This window comes from Mauremys mutica, chromosome 13 (assembly GCF_020497125.1).
Source record: "Mauremys mutica isolate MM-2020 ecotype Southern chromosome 13, ASM2049712v1, whole genome shotgun sequence".
In the NCBI taxonomy this organism is placed as follows: Eukaryota; Metazoa; Chordata; order Testudines; family Geoemydidae; genus Mauremys; species Mauremys mutica.
The window spans coordinates 13702481-13721387 of record NC_059084.1 but is presented as its reverse complement, the minus strand read 5'-3'; the positions used below and the strand labels follow the sequence as shown (position 1 = coordinate 13721387).

Genomic DNA, 18907 nt, shown 5'->3' with positions numbered 1-18907 from the left:
TAGGAAAGAAGAATAACTTTAACAAACCTTCAGTAATCTCTCATAATTCAAACTACGAATTATCAGTGGAGCATAGTTAACCATGGGCTAAATCAGTGGTGGACAACCTGCAGCCACACATGGCCTGTCAGGGTAATCCGCTGGCGGGCTGCAAGACAGTTTGTTTACACTGACTATCTGCAGGCACAGCTGCCTGCAGCTCCCAGTGGCTGCGGTTCGCTGATCCTGGCCAATGAGAGCTGCGGGAAGCGGCATGGGCTGTAGGCCACAGGTTGCCCACCACTGTGCAAAATCCTACAGTTCTTACCCAGGGAAATTTCCCATTTGTTTCAATGGAAGTTTTACCTGAAGACTTCACCCTAAAGAACTGCTCTTTTCTTGTGTCCCACTTTAACCAATTTAGGGTTGCTATTGATGGGCTTCTGAAAGTGTTTCCATGACAAGGAAGGCGGGTCAACATGACAAGATAGCGGACAGGGTGGGGACAGGGAACAGCTTTGCTAAATACAGGCTACGCTTTTGTGAGTAATGACTGTTAGTTAGAATTGGGTCCATGTAAAATACCTATATCTATACTTAAGAGGAAGTTGTTACTAAGGACCTGTCTACACTGGGAAACTGACTGGCATAGTTATTCCGGAATAACTCCCCACATGAGCACTCCGTTCTGAAACAAAATGTGACTTTATTCTGAAATAATTACTTTGCTTCTGAAGCAGATCAATAATTCTCGAATAAAATCACTTTTTTATTTCAGAATAATGTCCACATGGGGGAGTTATTCCAGAATATCTAAATTATACCAGAATAGCTATAGCAGAATAGTTGTTCTGGAATAGGTAAGAACATAAGAACATCATAACTGCCATACTGGGTAAGACCAAAAGTCCATCTAGCCCAGTACCCTGTCTTCCAACAGTGGCCAATGCCAGGTGCCCCAGAGGGAATGAACAGAACAGGCAATCATCAAGTGATCCATCCTCTGTCACCCATTCCCAGCTTCTAGCAAACAGAGGCTAGGGATACCTTCCTTGCCCATCCTGGCTAATAGTAATTTCCCCCACATAGACAAAAACTCAATCCCAGTTTTTCCATTGACCTCTGGTTTATTGCTCCACTCGTGGTCAGAGAAAGGAGAGAAATGTTATACTGTTCAAAAGTTTCCTCATAATATCTGCAGATATTCATGGCATATGATACATACTTGTTTTGATCAATTAAACCTGAGTGGCAGGACAGGATTTTGGATCCGTGCTTGATTACAGATGTGGCCTATAGTTCGAGCAAAATAATGCTGACATTCCTTTATGTTTAATATTGTTATAAGGGGTTGGAGTGAGTCAGCACTTGGTGGTGTTGTCCTACCAGCCCTTCCCTAGTGACTCCAGTAGGTGTTGTTGTATTTACTGTACATAATGAGGTTTTAGGATTGTCTCTCTCTGAGTCACTCTGAAGGTTAAAATGTGTGAGTTAGTGTGAAATGATGGAAGCAGCTACAAGCATGACTGAGAAGCACTTTTCGCTCAGAATATCACCTGATTTAATCATAACTGGGTTTCATGGTCTGTTACTGTCCAATGTTTAGTTCTCAGACGTTTATATTTCACAAATTACATCTGTGTGATGTACAGGTGTGGTATACAGCTGTGCCATGCTAAGAGTCCAAGACATTATGATATCAGAGGTAACTCAACCGAACACCATCCTTTCTCTATAGCTAATTTGCATGCAACAATTTCATTGGTTGTATAAGGCACACTGTACAGCTGGGGGCCAAATTGCGACTCATACAAACCAACATAAATCTGTCAGCACAACCCCTCTGGGGGACACACCATCACAACCAACCACACAGCAACACAATAACCCCAAAAATGTATAGTCCCTCATGGCAGCACACACCTCTCATCCACCACCCACACAAATCCATACAACTCTCCCAGCACAATACAACACAATTAGCACACACATCCTCAAACATCATTCTGAAGGCTAGAATGTCTGTTGAGTCAGTGTGAAGCAATGGAAACAGCAACAAGCATGGCTGAGAGCTCTTTTTGTTCAGAATATCATCAGGTTCAATCATCACTGCAATCTCCTACTGTCCAGTTTTTAAGTTGCCAGCCATTTTCAGCTTTTTTATTACCTATGACATTATGAATTACTCCGACAGTATTTCATTAAAAAAACCCCCACAAATATTTCTAGCCCTTACAGTTCTAAATGTCAAGAATGTTAGACATACTGATGCTCATAATTTTAGCAGAAAAGCCCAACTACTATTGACTTGTAAGCACCACATTCCCCCACCCCCCACTCTGCCCCCTGACTGTTATTAGTACTCTTCTCACTCACGGTGAATTAAGGGAGAATGGATTCCTTGGGATTGGAATCCTATGATTGCAGGGGAACCTGTCTCGGTCAAAAGCAGAACAGCAGGTGGACCAGAGATGTTCTGCCTATACTCTCTTGTATAAAAGAATAATCAAGAACTCAGGAATAGAAGAAAGACAGGACTTCATCCGGAGCAGGAACCTGACAGGAAGAGTCTAGTCTAGGAGAAAGAGGAACAGTCCACCCAGGTAGTCCAAAAAGTTTTGTTCTACTCAGGCCTTGGTTAGCCTTGATCAACCTCTGCCCTCACTATATTGGACAAACCTCTCCTCTCCTTGCTCAACTGAGGGGCCGTAAGAATATTTTCACTGTCTAATATCCTGTGGACCATAGATGACAGAACATGTGGTCCAGGGCATTTCTCAATAGGCACACAGGAAATAATAACTTGTTCCATTTCCTCTGTGGAAATCTAATCTATGAGTTATGAAAAAATAGGGACCTTCTTCTGTCACTGGCAATCAAAGATAAACTATATAAATCTTCGTCAAATAGCCTAAGGTTCTAACTTGTCTCTTGTGTTCCACTAAGGAGAGAGCTCTTCTGCTCAACCAAAATGCTAGAAGCAACACTAAAACTGCTGTAGGCTCATAACATCTCAAAACCAGATTTTTGCCTCCAATGAAAAAAAGACAAATTCCACTGTTCTTGCATATAACTGGTTTGTTTTGAATAATCTTTGGATGGCCATTGGTTTTTGTCCTCAAGCTGCGAAATTGATCCAGGCTCAGGACCCCCATTTGTGAAAAGTCCACCAGGGAGATTATTGTTATGGGAAGTGACTGCTACCTCCACGCTGATGGGGAGGCCCACACTGCCCAAAAGTGGATTGCGGAAACTGGAAAGGGGTCATGCCCATGGTGCATGGCATGTACTGATCCCTTGCAGTAGGTTCTCCCAACAGGTTTCATACTATCCTGGAAGTCTATGGTGACAATACTGACTGCCCGCTCCCTTGCTAAGAATCCTTCTCAGGGTGCAGGGGGATTAGTTGATTGAATCTAGGATCTTTGATTTTTCTTTCAAAAGTAATAATTCTCCACAACTGCTCCTTTTTAATGGAGGAAGAGCAACTGGTAAATCGCTCCTCCATCTGGAACATACTTTACCGACAGAGGAAGATGTTAGAATCCCTGTAAAGATTCCAATTATGGAATAACCCATCACAGGTTAGTGCTTGGTCGGCTTGTATCTATCTAGGGCTGTATAGCGCCCCCGTCACCATAATATCTGAATACCTGACAAACAATCCTTGCAGCACCCCACCAGCTGGGGATAATAATATCCCCATTTTACAGATAGGGAACCATGGCACAGAGAGATTAAGTGACTTGTCTAAAGTCACATAGGAAATCTGTGGCAGAGCCAGAAATGAACCTAGATATACTGAATCCTAGTCCAAAGCCTTAAATAGAAGACCATCCTTCTCTTAAGCTTCAAGATTAATATCTCTTTTTGTTTAGTGGGATAATATAATTGTGGATGTTCTCATTTATTGTGGATGTTCTCCTTATCCATATAAATATATGCTCTGGTTTTGAATCATGCTGAACGCTTGGCCATGATGATATCTTGTAGCAGAGAGTTCTACTGGTAAATTATTCATTCATTTATATAATATATAGAGAGAGACTATTTCCTTTTGAATAATTCTTAATATTTCTGCTTTTCATTTTTATTGACTGTCCCCTTGTTCACCTACCTCAGGAAATAGAGGTGAAGGATCCCTTTACTTTTCTGACTCATCAAGTTAACCTGAAGGTGTCAAATGAAACACAACATAGACAAAATCTCGTATATTTGTGGCAATTGGGGAAGTGAGAGCCTTTTGGATCCCCTTCCACGAGCGAAGGGGAAAAAATAGAAACCCAGGTAATCAATTTAAAAATAAGAAAGTTCCTACTTCAGCAACTTCAATAATTGTAATGATACATCTGTTGCCTAAAGGAATATAACAACAGCAGCTAAGCTAGAGATAAACCACTACCCAGCCAAGAAACTTGTGGCCATGCAACCATGAGGCCCTGCAACATTCCATTCCAGATACAAACTCCCCTTGTAATAATCATTTAAGTATCATAGGCCTTGAATAAATATTTTTTTAAGATACTATCTCTTAAGGATTTATTGCCTGTTCTACTCATGACAAGGGAACAGGAGATTTTCCTAAGGAAGTGTCAGATGAGTTGGTGGCCTGTCTCGAGCGTGTGGCACATCTTGTACATCCGAGGGTATTTCTTTTAGTCATTTTTCACAGTTCCAGTAGCCTCCTTGCCACAGTGTCACATGTTATGACTCTTTAGGTGTAGTATCAGGAAGCACGTTTTGGCACAGGTTGAGTTTCCTCCTATTTTGTAGGCGAGAGTTTTATAAAACAGATCTAAACACGTAAGTCATTGCTTTAGCTTTAGAGCTTTAGGTAGCAGGTGCTAAGGATTAAACTCATCACCCACATGTAGGAGGCATATAGGCAGCAGTGAAAAGTTGAAAGGTACAATCCAAGCGCTGTGGGCCTGATTGTTCAGTCAGACACCCCATAGTGTCCCTCCCAGGGAGACGTACAGATGAAATCGAATAGCCTTTGAGTGGAAATTACAGCTACTAGCACAGGCCCCCATAGTACCCAGCTGTTCTGTTCAAAGAGATTCCCCACCACACACATCTCATATCTCTGTAGAGTACCAAGCACAACTGGAGCACAGGAACTTCTCCCTCCATGTGGCCCCCTGGAGTGGAAGATCATGCAAGGGGAGCAGGATGAGGTGGAGAGACATGACTTTATAATTGCCCAGCTCTAGACAACAGCTGGGGAATCCTAAACACTTCCTACATATTTAAGCATGTGATTATTAGTCAAAAAATGTTAGGAAAGTTTGTTATTCATCATTTGTTACCCTTCTGCTTTTAAAAACTGTCATCCAGTTAGAGAGCAGAAATAACACCATGCAACTTAGGTGACCAATCACATATCAAATAATATGCCTACTCAATATCTAGTATTCTAGGCAACCAGATGGATAGTAGTCAATAAAGTGAAAATCATTCAGTAAAATTATTTGGTACATACTTCAAGAACAACAAAGGAAATCAGGGTCTGTTTGGGAATGATTGGATACACCAAAATGGGCTAAATCAACAAAAAACAGTTCAAAATGCTGTTGGTTCAGTTATGCAATTAGTACAATTCTATTTCCAGCATGGAGGGGATATTTGTCGTCTTCGTAGTTCCTTGTTTTTATTCCTTAACCATGAGGATAATATATCAGCTTCTTCCTCTTTTAAAGGAGCAGAAAACAGAGAAGCTGAGCCAAGACCAACTCATTGCTCTGATTAGAGCAGTGTTATATCTAGTGCTTTTTAACAGAGTCTTGTTTGTTTTGCCATGGTGACTTAAGATGTGCACGGAACAGAGCTTTATATTTAACCGGTGCTACTTTTTTTATTTTTCAGTAGGGGAGGTGTTTTGAAGTTATGGTAATCTCAGAATTGAAGCATGGCTGCTGACTCACATGGCCTGCTTTTCTAACGAGTTAGGCAGGCATTCATTTACAAGCTTACATGATCAATTGGGTGCCACATTTTTATGTGCAATTACCAAATGTCCATATGCAAACAAAGATGTGAGGCTGGAGCTGGGATTTAAAAAAAAAAATCCCCAGTGAGTTAAGTGCCCAGTTCCCTTTGAAATTAAATGGCTGTTGGGTGCCTAACTCCTTTAGATACTTTAGAATATCTTAAACTAGATCTCAGAGTAGCAGCCGTGTTAGTCTGTATCCGCAAAAAGAACAGGAGTACCTGTGGCACCTTAGAGACTAACACATTTATTTGAGCATAAGCTTTCGTGGGCTACAGACCCACTTCATCGGATGCATGTAGTGAAAAATACAGTAGGAAGATATATATATATATATATATATATCCTACTGTAATATATAGTGGCCAAACCGGACAGTCTCTACGTAAAAGAATAAATGGACACAAATCAGACGTCAAGAATTATAACATTCAAAAACCAGTTGGAGAACACTTCAATCTCCCTGGCCACTCAATTACAGACCTAAAAGTCGCAATATTACAACAAAAAATCTTCAAAAACAGACTTCAACGAGAGACTGCTGAATTGGAATTAATTTGCAAATTGGACACTACCAAACGAGGCTTGAATAAAGACAGGGAGTGGATGGGCCATTACACAAAGTAAAACTATTTCCCCATGCTTATCCACCCCCGACCCCAGTTCCTTACATCCCCTTGTCAATTGCTGGAAATGGGTCATTTTCATTACCACTACAAACAGTTCTTTTTCTCTCCTGCTGATAATAGCTCACCTTAACTGATCACTCTACTTATAGTGTGTATGGTAACACCCATTGTTTCATGTTCTCTGTGTGTATATATATATATATATATATATATATATATTTATCTTTCTACTGTATTTTCCACTACATGCATCCGATGAAGTGGGTCTGTAGCCCACAAAAGCTTATGCTCAAATAAATTTGTTAGTCTCTAAGGTGCCACAAGTACTCCTGTTCTTTAAACTAGATCCTAATTGTATTGCTAATCTGCATGGTGTGCTGGATGCCTTCCATTCAGTCTACATGGGGAAGCAATTAAATCCCGCTTTGTTCAGTGAGCGATAGTGGAAACAGGGAGTTTGACTGGATTGCAGTACTGAATATGTCGTGTGTGTCAGAAAAGAAGCAGAAAGCTAGCACAAAAGCCAGGAGACAGCCAGAAAAGCACTTTTAGGATGGCCTTAGGAAGAAGCAGAGAGAGAGAGAGAGCGAGTGCTTTGGGGCAGAGTGCTCACTGGAAAGAGGCTTGGCAGTGCAAGCCTGCTGTGTTCAGGGAAACAGGACTTTGTGTACATTCTTTGTACATAAACAAGACTGCACTCAAGAAATTCCTGACTCCATCATCAATTTCGCCTCCTAATGGAAACAACCCGCAAAGCCCCAAGCATTGATTAACCACTCAGACCTAAGGGACAACAGTATGAGAACTTGTTCTCTTTACTGTCCTTCATCTCCACTCCTCTCCTGTTTGTCTCAGCCACATGTTTCATCATGTCACAACCAAAATGGTGAGTTCTTTGGGGCTAGTACTGTTGTTTTTTTTAATTACATGTCTGCAGAGCTCCTAGCACAATGGGGCTCTGATCCTGCATTGGTACTTGTAGCTGCTACTGTAAACATTTCTCCCAAATCTTCAGATCTACCTTTCTGGAAGCTGGGGATCTCAGAAGTATAAGGATGCACAAACCAGCTTCTTTCTTCCAGGAATACCCAGTGCACAGAGGTCTAGGACCAGGAGATTGTGCAGAGTTGCTCTTTCAGCACTATGCCCCCTGGATATCCCTTATAAATCCTCAGGGAATTGGTTAAAGCAGCTTTCTAGCTGCTTTCAGCAACTGGAGCAGACCCAAGAATCCACATGTGCTGAAAAACATTTGTGAATTCACTTGTGGCAATGGTATTTTCAAATAAGTCGTGCAGTGGTCCAGCCAAATGCATACCTAACTTGTTAAAAGAATGTAGGGTCATCCAGATAATGGCTCAGATTCCAAAAACTGTGTATCCACCTAATTCCTGCATACAGTTTCCACAATTACGCATGCACATATTTGAAAACATGCCATTCTGACAGGCTGAGCCATTATATGATGTCAGATAAAAGCTAAGTTTTATACAGCTCTGACTCCATATCAGGTAACTACCTAACCAATAAAACAGCATCTGAACCACCTTGCCAAAACAAATAAAATGCTATTAAAAGTCCCAGACATGATAGTGTTTTAATCAGAGCAGCAGGTTAGTTCTATACTAGGACTGTTTTCTTTTCTGCTTCTTTAGGATCATTTGAGTGTACAATTGCTGGTTAGATTACTACACTGTCATTTGCATGTGCATTCACCATGATAGTGGTTCGTGTCCATGGAAATAAGAAGATACATGCCACTTATTACCTTGATCACTTCCTTGTATGTTGTTCCCATTTCCACCCCACTTTGTCAGCAGTTGCGGGTTATATTTTGATTTTGTCTTTTTAGACTGGTGAAGTAAGGGGCTGTATCTAGGTAGCTAACCCCACTTGGGCTGACAATGAGGTTTGAACCTGAGACCTAAGCATAACCCTCTATCTCTGACCTAAAGAACTAGCTGCCTGATTCAAAGCCCACCAAAATTAGTTAAAAGACTCCCATTGACTTCAATGGGCTTTGGATCAGGCTCTGTCTCTGCTACTTAGGAGCTGTTAGCTCTAGCAGACCCATAAATGTTCATGGAGCAGCCACCAGAGGGAGAGATGTAACACAAAATAAACATGGGTGACACTTTTATAGCACCTAGCACATTTGGGGCTCTACAGAAATATAAATGATGCTATCTTATGTGCAGTAATAATAATTTCACATGCAAAGTAGGCACACAAATGTTTTCAGAGTATTACAAGAGCATTCACGTGCCTCTGGTCAGTTATAAAGATTGTCTCCGTTATTTACATATGTAGCTTTCATTGCTGTACGCAAACAGAATTGTAAACTCATTATGAGAATTGTTTAAAAAGTGACCATCCACAAATTTTGAACAAGGCTCCCTCAGATCCTTTTGTTCAAAGACTCTGCTTACCAGTTTAAAAAACTTCCTCAGGTTTGTTTTGGGGTTTTTATTTTCTTCTCTTCTAAGTTTTACTTCTGCAGTTTCTGGGCTTTTAGTCTCATCTTTGTCAGGAGCCACTGCTTCTAAAGATGCCTCCACTTTCGCATTGATTACAACCTCTGTGTCTTCTGGCGCAGTCTAGGGTTATTTTTGACAAATATTAAGAAGGCAGAAAATCATTCATCTGTCATACTCTTTAAATCAGTACTTTTAAAAATACTGTTATAATGTAACAATGATGCCCTGAGTTAGAAATGCAGGAATTCTATACAGAAAGAATGAACATCAAGTACAATTATTCTATGAATTGCATTACATCCTTTAGGGCTAGGGTGACCAGATGTCCCGATTTTATAGGGACAGTCCCGATTTTGGGGGCTTTTTCTTATATAGGCACCTATTACCCCCCGACCCACTGTCCCGATTTTTTACACTTGCTCTCTGGTCACCCTATTTAGGGCCCCCAGTCAGGAAAGCACTGAAGCATGTGCTTAAGTCCAGACCTATTCAAGAAAATGTTTAAATTGGTGGGATTTAAGCACAAGCTTTGTTAGACATGTGTTTGAGAACTTTCCTGGAAAAAGTGCTTTCTTAAATTCCCAAGTACAATATTCACCTTTACTCAAAATTTAAAACAAAAATGTACTCAACAAAGAATGTGAACACTTACAGTGGTATAAATCAGGAGTAATTTCACTAAAGTCAGTTATATCGCTATAAAATGGGCATGAGTGAGAGGAGGATCTGGACCAGGGGTTTGTAAACAGAAATGGGAATAAGATTAAATAACTTGTGAAAACAATAGTGGGTCTGATTCTTCGCCGGCTTTCACCTGGATTGGTCACTCACAGCAGTGCAAACGAAATGTGGGGTGGATGAAAGACATCAGACTTAGAATTCTCAATTCAGTCATATCAGTAGTGCTCTCTCTCTCTCTCTCTCTCTCTCTCTCACTCACACACACACACACACACACACACACACACACACACACACACACACACACACACTTTGCACAGGTGTAAATAACTACATGAGATGCAAGGTAATGGAGAATCAGATCCATTGTCTTATCAAGATCCTGATCCTATGGGGACTGGACAGGTAATGGAGAATCAGATCCATTGTCTTACCAAGATCTTGATCCTATGGGGACTAGACAGGGCTGGCTCCAGGTTTTCTGCCGCCCCAAGTGGCAAAAACAAAACAAAAAAACAACAACAAAAAAGCTGATGGGCACTTCCCCGCGGCAGCTCAATTGCGCCGCTCCATTCTTCAGTGGCACTTTGGCGGGTCCTGAGAGATCCACCGCTGAATTCCCACCGAAGACCCGGACGTGCTGCCCCAATAGCAGACGGAGTGCTGCCCCTTTGAATTGGCTGCCCCAAGCAGCTGCTTCCTTAGCTGGTGCCTGGAGCCAGGGGCGGCTCTACAAATTTGGCCGCCCCAAGCAGTCATGCCCGGGAGGCGCCCCCGAGCCGCGGGAGCAGCGGACCTCCCGCGGGCATGACTGCGGAGGGTCCGCTGGTCGCGCGGCTCGGCTGGACTTCCCGCAGCTGTGGGCGGTTCGCAGGTCCGGCGGCTCCGGTTGAGCTGCCGCAGTCATGCCTGCGGGAGGTCCAGCCGAGCCGCGGGACCAGCGAACCGTCCGCAGTCATGCCTGCGGGAGGTCCACTGGAGCCGCCGGCCGAGCGTCCCCTCCGCAGTCATGCCTGCGGCAGGTCCGCTGCTCCCGGGGCTCCGGTGGACCTCCCGCAGGCATGACTGCGGCAGGTCCGCCGGCCCAGCCTGCCGCCCCCCCCGGGAAAGGGCCGCCCCAGGCAGGTGCTTGCCCCGCTGGGCTCTGGAGCCGGCCCTGCCTGGAGCCAGCCCTGGGTGTAGAACACCTCCTGAGTGTGCTCAGCTTCCACTGGAATTCATGAAAGTTAGCACGTGCTCAGCAATTTGCAAGAGGTGCTCTGCATTTAGCAGGATTGGGGTTCAAATGAGCTCTAAAGTATTAATGAAAAATGGTGTCTATTCACTTGAATGCCTCATTCCACAGCCTACTCAGGGCCACACTTCTGAGAGCTTATTGTGTTCAAGTGAACAATGCAAACTGCACAATACAGAGAACACAACCAGGAGGAACATAGGTGCCTCATCGATGTATGGATGCTTCAGATCCCACCTGGACATGGGGCTAAACGTGAATTTCCTTGGCTGACTGTTATCTCTTTTATAACTGCCCAGGTACATAGGTGCTGGAACTAGGGGTGCTCCTGCACGCCCTGGCTTAAAGGGGTTTCCATCATATCCAGGGTTTACAGTTTGGTTCAGTGGCTTTCAGCACCCCCACTATTGTCTGCCCTGCTAGACAATAAAAAATACTTTTTCCTGTGCACTAAAGAAAAGTTAATTAATTTGGAACTCACAGTCACCATCTAGAGAAGCACCTTCCTTTCTGTCTTAGAGACCAAACTATTAGCATGGAACTAACCCAAATAATTTGACCCGAACTCAGCCTTTGCAGCATTTTACAGCCAATTGCAGAATGATGCATAACATCATAAACGCATCTTACTTTGCATTCAGCACCTTAAACACCGAATTAAAATGAAAGTAGTTATACTAGATGTTGACATTTAGACATGACCTGCTGTTTACATTGCCAACAAAGTGAATATAATTTAAAATATTGTACAAACCAACTGCTGTAAACGTGTCACAACAATTTATAGACATGCATGCAATATTTATGTACACTGTATAGTTACTTTTAATGTGTGTTCCTATATGATGACCTCCTCTTGGCTTACACACTGGGGAGTGAATTGGAGACCTAAAAAGCATGAGCTGCTTCAGTTTGAACTAAACAGCCACGGCTCTATCGCTATAGGCTGTAACACCTGCTATCCTCTGTGTCCTAGGCACAGAGCGGAGCTGTAACGTGCACACGCAGGTGCCCATGGTATAAAGCACATCATTTGAATTTCTGAAAATGGGGTTGGCGGAGTGCATGAATAAGCTGCAGTAAATAATCCTGATTGTCTGGATATAATGCAAACTTTTATGGGTGAAATGCATGGAGACTGGTGAGGGGAGGGTTGCAGGGGAAGATATCTATTTCACACCCCCGACCCCATCTCAAAGGCTCTACAGCACAGCCCCCCCTTCCCCATGACTGTTACTTCAGCTGATGAATGACAAGTGGCTGTAGGCTCTCTGCACCGCGCATGTGAAGGTCCCACAGGATCTCTCTAATTGTTTATCCCCATTGCCAACACCGCCCTTTCTTATTATTTTGTTATGATCATTTAAACCCTTGAAGGGCTCAACTGCAGCTTTGCTACAAGCTCCCAAGAGCATAGTCACGCTGCCTCAGGACCAGGCAGTCACAGTCTGGTTACTGGTTCTCCCCAAGCTCTAGCAGAAAGGTAATTTGAGCCAGCCCTGTACCTGCAGATAACTTCCCCTGCCACCCCTGCTCCAGAAAGCACACGAGGGGCTGAACCAAGGCTCTTCTAATCCCACATGCTGCCATTGGTAATGTGTGTATTGACCTTCTTACTCCCCAGCTCAGCACATAGCCCTAAGTATCTATAGGCTCAATTTTGCCACCCTGATTCACACTGCATAGCACCTTCCCACACAAGTAATCCCACGGATTGCAATGATACCACTAACAGCGCCCTCCAATGTAAGTATGACAGGATTGGACGGTATATGAGTTCAGAGATTTCCTCGCATGCATTGAAACAGTTTGTGCTATATTGCTAAACACGGGTTTGTCTGATCTATTCTTTTCCTGGGTATTTTTTTCTTTTTTCATTGGGATGAATGGTATTTTGATAGGAATCAAGATTACATGTTCAGAATCGTAACTTTTTCCAGCATAACATTTAATTGCAATGTTCCTCTTATAGAAATTACTGTGTACACCTAAAATATGTTTTAAAATTATTCTGTGAACAGAATTTAAATGTATGAAAGTTAATGAAACATTTAATCATTAGTAATAATTTTAATCTGTATTTCTATTTGATCTGCCTTATGAATACACACAATCAGTTCACCATTTCTTTGCTAGAAAGAAACGGTTCATTGCACGAGCTGGAAGAGTGGCTCAGTAAGGCAGTGACTTAGCTTCTAGGAGCTCATCTTTCAAAGATTAGCATTTGGGATCCTATTACGGCTACTGCTGTTACAGCTGCCGCCGGAATGAGTTTTCTTTCAAGCGCATTCTGTGCAGGGGGTTTAGTTTCTCTAGTGATAACAATTGCATCCTGGGAGGAAATGCCAAATATTGGAGGGAAGGAAGGAAGACAGAAGTGCTGTCTGTTAGAAAATATTACGAGATAATCAGCCATTCAGAAGGATTAATTTGTTGAATATTCCATGCCTCACAACACTGTACTTACAGTAGTGAGGTACTTTTATTCATTGGTCACTAGACTGTACAATTTAAAAGTAGGAAACTTAGAGTTAGGAAAGTTAAATAAAACTTCCAATTTAAAAATAAATCAAACCTACTTTTTAAATGCAATTACAGAGCCAGATTTTTTTAAAAAATAGGCATGTACAAAATACACATCTAATTTGCAGTGATGACAACTGCATATGAAATCTCTCATTTTACTTGGGCAATGCTGCTAATACACATTTTAATTAGGCATCCCATAGTGTTCCTGAAGAAATTATAAGGTGCCTTGTCTGCAGTTCTTAGCCTGCTATTAAGAATGACATTTTTATAATAATTTGGTTATAATTATTATGAGGAAGGAATCCTGTACAATTGCCTATGTGTGTGCACATACACTACCACCACCTTTATAGTTTTCAGAGCTTTTAAAGTATTTCCATTAACTTGACCTGGAATAGTTTCTTTGAGGTGAAGCTTTGTGTACTGTTATCACATCAGGGTTTCTTTATTCTTACTCATATACATCAAATCTAATTGTTTTTAAATGCTAGCTATGTGCTGGCTTTGGAACTCAGGTCAGAACTGTGAATTATTTATCAAATGTAGATGTTATTATATAATGACCCCTTACTACTGCATTCATACTTTATATTACATACATGTTGATCCACTACTCTCAGTCAGAACTGTGTGTGCACTTTAGAGGTTGTACATTTGTGTGCCTAATTTGCACAACCCAGTACTGCAATTGTCAGAGCTTCTGTGCTAATTGATCATCACGGGTGAAATTCTTACCCTCCTGAAATCAATATGAGAGTGTTCCCATTGCCTTCAACTGGGTCAGGATTTCACCCCCTGCATCTAGCCAGTCACTGATAGATGAAATCCCTAGAGCCATTTTGAGTGCTGTTACTAGATGTGTGTGTACATATTAGATGCGGCAAAGAGTTCTGTGGCACCTTATAGACTAACTAACATATCGGAGCATGAGCTTTCGTGGGTGAATACCCACTTTGTCGGATGCACATCTGACAAAGTGGGTATTCACCCATGAAAGCTCTTGTTCCAATACGTTTGTTAGTCTATAAGGTGCCACAGAACTCTTTGCCGCTTTTACAGATCCAGACTGACACGGCTCCCCCTCTGATACATATTAGATGTACACTTGCATGTGTTTTTGTCATAGTGCTTTTGTCAGCCTGAGTCACAGGGTTTGTGTATGCTACAGAGATTCATATCGGCATACCTATGCCAGCATAGCTCTGTAGTGTAGATGCAGAAGAGGTTTTTCTGTTGGTGTAGGAACATCACCTTCCTGAATGATGTTAGCTACATTGACAGAAGCTCTCTTCCATCAACATAACTGTGTCTATGCTGTGGGTTATGGCTGCATTGCCTCATTGGCCAGGGCTATGGTTTTTTCACACCCTGACTGACATAGCTATGATATAACTTTCAAGTGTCGACCAAAATACACTCTCTCTCTCTCTTTCCTATAGCACTGTATATTGTAGATACGCAGCTACAGCTTCTGAAGTACAGGCTTGGCCAGTTGTTTCAGCATGATGAATGAGACAGGAAAATGACTGCCTTCATCCTGTCAAGATCTATTTTGTGTGTTATACTTACAAAATGTATTTGAGAGTTACTTATTTTCCCTCAGCCCTGTAAGGTTCAGACCTTTCATATTCTTGTGGCTCCTATTATGCTTTACATTCTCTAATGATGATTTAACTTTCAGATCTTATTTTAAAATACTTCACTCCAGAAAATTAAATTCCTTCAGACTGGGCTTTGTAAATAAAAGCTGAAAGAGCACACTAGAGCTGCTGTACAAACAGCAAAATTCACTCCATTGCTGCCATGACATCACAAAGGAAATGTCACTCCTATAACTATAAAGATAGTTTCCAAACGGCTGCTGTGATTCTGTTAAGTTCCGGTTTTATTTCAACATCTTGGTTGACATACCGAAGCTTGGCTTTATTTAGTTTTTCCATGCAGGATGTTTCAATGGAATGCAAAAGCTTTTAAATGTACACACTTAAGTACAAAGCAAATTCTTATTTTCATTGCAAAGTATGACTAATTGGGCTCTGTAGTAGGGACTCCATCCATGGAGGGGGGGGGAGGGCACCGGACATAGAAAACCAAAATCTTTTATAGAAGACTTATCATCTCAAAACCCTGCTAACTCATAAGGGGTTAATACCCAATAACATATTCAATATTTAAACAGTTATAGTCTTCATACCACTAAACCTCAAGAGGAAGTATGGGCTACTGGTTACTTGCCTGGGACTCTGGAGATCCTTCCATACTCTGCCACAGACCTCATGTATGACCTTGGGCAAGTCACTTAGGCCCCGGAGGGATTCAGAGCTCAGACAGTAATTTACACCCCCCCTCACCATTTTACCTAAGTTTTCTATTGAAAGAGGAACAGGTAACAATAGGAGGTTGAACTGCAATGGGAGTTAGGCACCTAAATATCTTTTGAGGATTTGAGTCTTAGGGCTTGTTGAAATGATGCATTAGTACCGGGGTTCTCAACTTTTTTCTTTCTGAGGCCCCCCCTAGCATGCTATAAAACCTCCACAGCCCACCTGTGCCACAACGTTTATCTGCATGTAAAAGGCAGGGCCAGTGTTGGAGAGTAGCAAGCAGGCAATTGCCTGGGGCACCACGCCACAGGGGGCCCTGTGAAGCTAAGTTGCTCAGGCTTTGGCTTCAGCCCTGGGTGGCAGGGCTTGGAACCCCAGGCTTCAGCCCCTTGTGGTGGGACTTCTGCTTTCTGCCCATGGCCACAGCAAGTCTAATGCCGGCCCTGCTTGGTGGATCCCCTGAAACCTGCTTGGGGGCCCCTCAGCGGGCGCCAGATCCCTGGCTGAGAACCACTGCATTAGTCCACACCAGATGGGCTGTAAACTCTAGTGTACACCAGTGTGTGGCACATTATTTGTGTGAACCCCGCTGGCTCACACTTAAAGTTCCCCAGCGCATGTTGATGTATTGGGACTATGTCAATGCTCACCAGAGAACTTTTAGTGCAAGCCAGCAGGGTCCACATGGACAGTTAGTATGCAACACATGGGTGTACAATGGAATTTACACCTCCACTAGTGTAGACTAACACACCATGTAGACAAGCCTCATGTCTCTGTTTCTCATCTGTAAAATGGGAATATTAGTTCTTCTCTACCTCCCTGAGATATTGAGAGTGATTCAGACACAATGATAATGGGGGCAATGTAAGTGCGTAAGATTAAGACAGAAAGGACATTAGTCTATGATCCCTGACTTTGGATATCCCAAATGGTGTCTTTTTATAGTTGCTCAACAGGTTGTAGAAAGAGGCTCTGAAACGTTGATTTGGATTGTAAGTAGGATTTAGCGTCAATTCACAGGGTGGCATTTCATCCCCTATAAACTTTTATAATACAGCGCCGAGAAAGGTTAAGTTGATTTCTTTTAGTAATGGACGACAGGAACCTGTTGGGATTCTTGTTCAATTTGCAGCGGCAAAGCAGCAATCCCACAAAACACAGTAAGAACATCCCCAGAAATCAGGAGTTATAAATGATTAGATTTTTCTTTTGTGGGAACTGCCAATGCTATTGGCAACATAGACAAGACACTACTCCATGCTCATCACAAGGTCTTTCTTAATAAGATAGAACCATATTGTCTGGAGTAATGCAGGATGTGCTGCAAACTCTGATCTTCATTGAAATATTGCTCCTAGGTAACATTTTCAGAAGGGCCCTAGTATCTTTCACTGGGACTTAGTTTACACTACAGAGTTTTGCTGACATAACTATGTTTGCTTGGAGTGTGAAAAAAAAATCATGCCTCCCAGCTGTTAGCCAATAGATATAGCTTATATACACCACCCCCAGACACACATTAATAGGTATTATGCACCTGGTATTAATATAGTGTATATTAAATGAGAGTATTGGGAAGTCATGCTAAATTGTATTCTACTTACTTACTTATGCTAAAGTATACATCCTACAATACCTTTTAATAGTACAATTCAGCATTTGGCATAGGCAAACCTATCAAAGTCAAGATACATAAATGGTACAGGCTTGGGATGTGCCTCAACACCCATTGGCGCCAGGGATGTACTGTCCAAAACAAACGATAATGAAAGGACAGAACTGGTTATGGCCTGGTGGGTTAAAACTCAGTGACGTATGGAAAGCTCTAACTTGTAAACACTATTTGGTATAAATACAAGTAGTTTTGGAGGAAGGATTGGTGACATACTAACTCTTTCCTGTACTGTACTGCTTTGTCCTTAGACAATAAATTGGCTATTTGGTTACTTCATCTCTTGAATATTTTTAATATCAAACTGCAGTAGTCAAACAATTGGTTAAACTTTGAGTTATACAGTTGATATAGTTATGCTGGCAAAATCTCCGGTGTAGATGCAACTATGCCAAGAGAAGAGGGTTTTTGTTGGCTTAGCTAACGTCGTCAATAGGTAGTGTAGCTATGCAAGCCGAACTTCTGATGGCTTATGCTGCATCTCCACCAGGGGGCTATTCCAGCATAGCAATTCCAGCCAAGGCTGCAGTGTACACAAACTGTTCAACTGTCACTAGGATGGCTTTGAACGTTTTACCTGGTATGTTTTTAGGCCCTGGAACATTCTGAAGGGCCCTGAAGGGTTTATTAGGCTATTTTGTGAAACAGTGAATGTTCACGGTGGTTGAAACCACAAGTAGCCTTTTCAAAGTGTACTTATAAAACAACAATTGAAAATGCTGGAATGATAATGGCTTCCTAAAGAGAGATTATCTTTAACTAGGCTGTCTCTCTAATGGATTTTCTTACATATAGTGCTGACTAAATTAGAAATCAGAGTTTGTGAAGAAGAGTCAGAGCAGGATATGCAAACCTGGCATTATATAAAAGGAAACTTTAAAGGCACCACAAAATTCCCGTAAGGTAAGAGAGGCCGAGTTGTCTTACATTTTGCAGATGGGGTGGCTCCAGGCACCTGTGCACCAAGCGCGTGCCTGGGGTGGCAAGCCACGGGGGGCGGCCTGCCAGTTGCCGCGAGGGCAGCAGTCAGGCAGCTTTTGGCGGCATGCCTGCGGGAGGTCCGCTGGTCTCGCGGCTTTGGTGGCAATTGGGCGGTGGGTACGTCGAAGGCGCGGGACCGGCAGACCTCCCGCAGACATGCTGCCGAATCCGCGTTACCAGCGGACCTCCTGCAGGCATGCTGCCGAAGGCTGCCTGACTGCCGTGCTTGGGGTGGCAAAATACATAGAGCTGCCCCTGTTTGCAGATTCCTGGAATCTGACAGTACGTTACAGAAATGGATATAACGCCTCTTAATTTTAGAGAGTGCTGTGCACAGTCTTTCAAAGGCAAAACAACCTCTCCAAATTACAAGGGTTTTTTGACATACTTTTAACTATCTGCTTTCTGA

The 18907-nt window shown here is 42.5% G+C and overlaps 1 protein-coding gene across 1 annotated transcript in view; it reads right to left on the bottom strand.

The window, feature by feature from the left end:
- BCAS1 (brain enriched myelin associated protein 1) overlaps window positions 1-18907 on the bottom strand; it is a 94828-nt gene that overhangs the window by 15385 nt on the left and 60536 nt on the right. Inside the window, 1 exon segment of the mRNA XM_044984630.1 lies at window positions 9027-9194. Within this exon segment, the coding sequence (XP_044840565.1) occupies window positions 9027-9194 (168 nt within the window).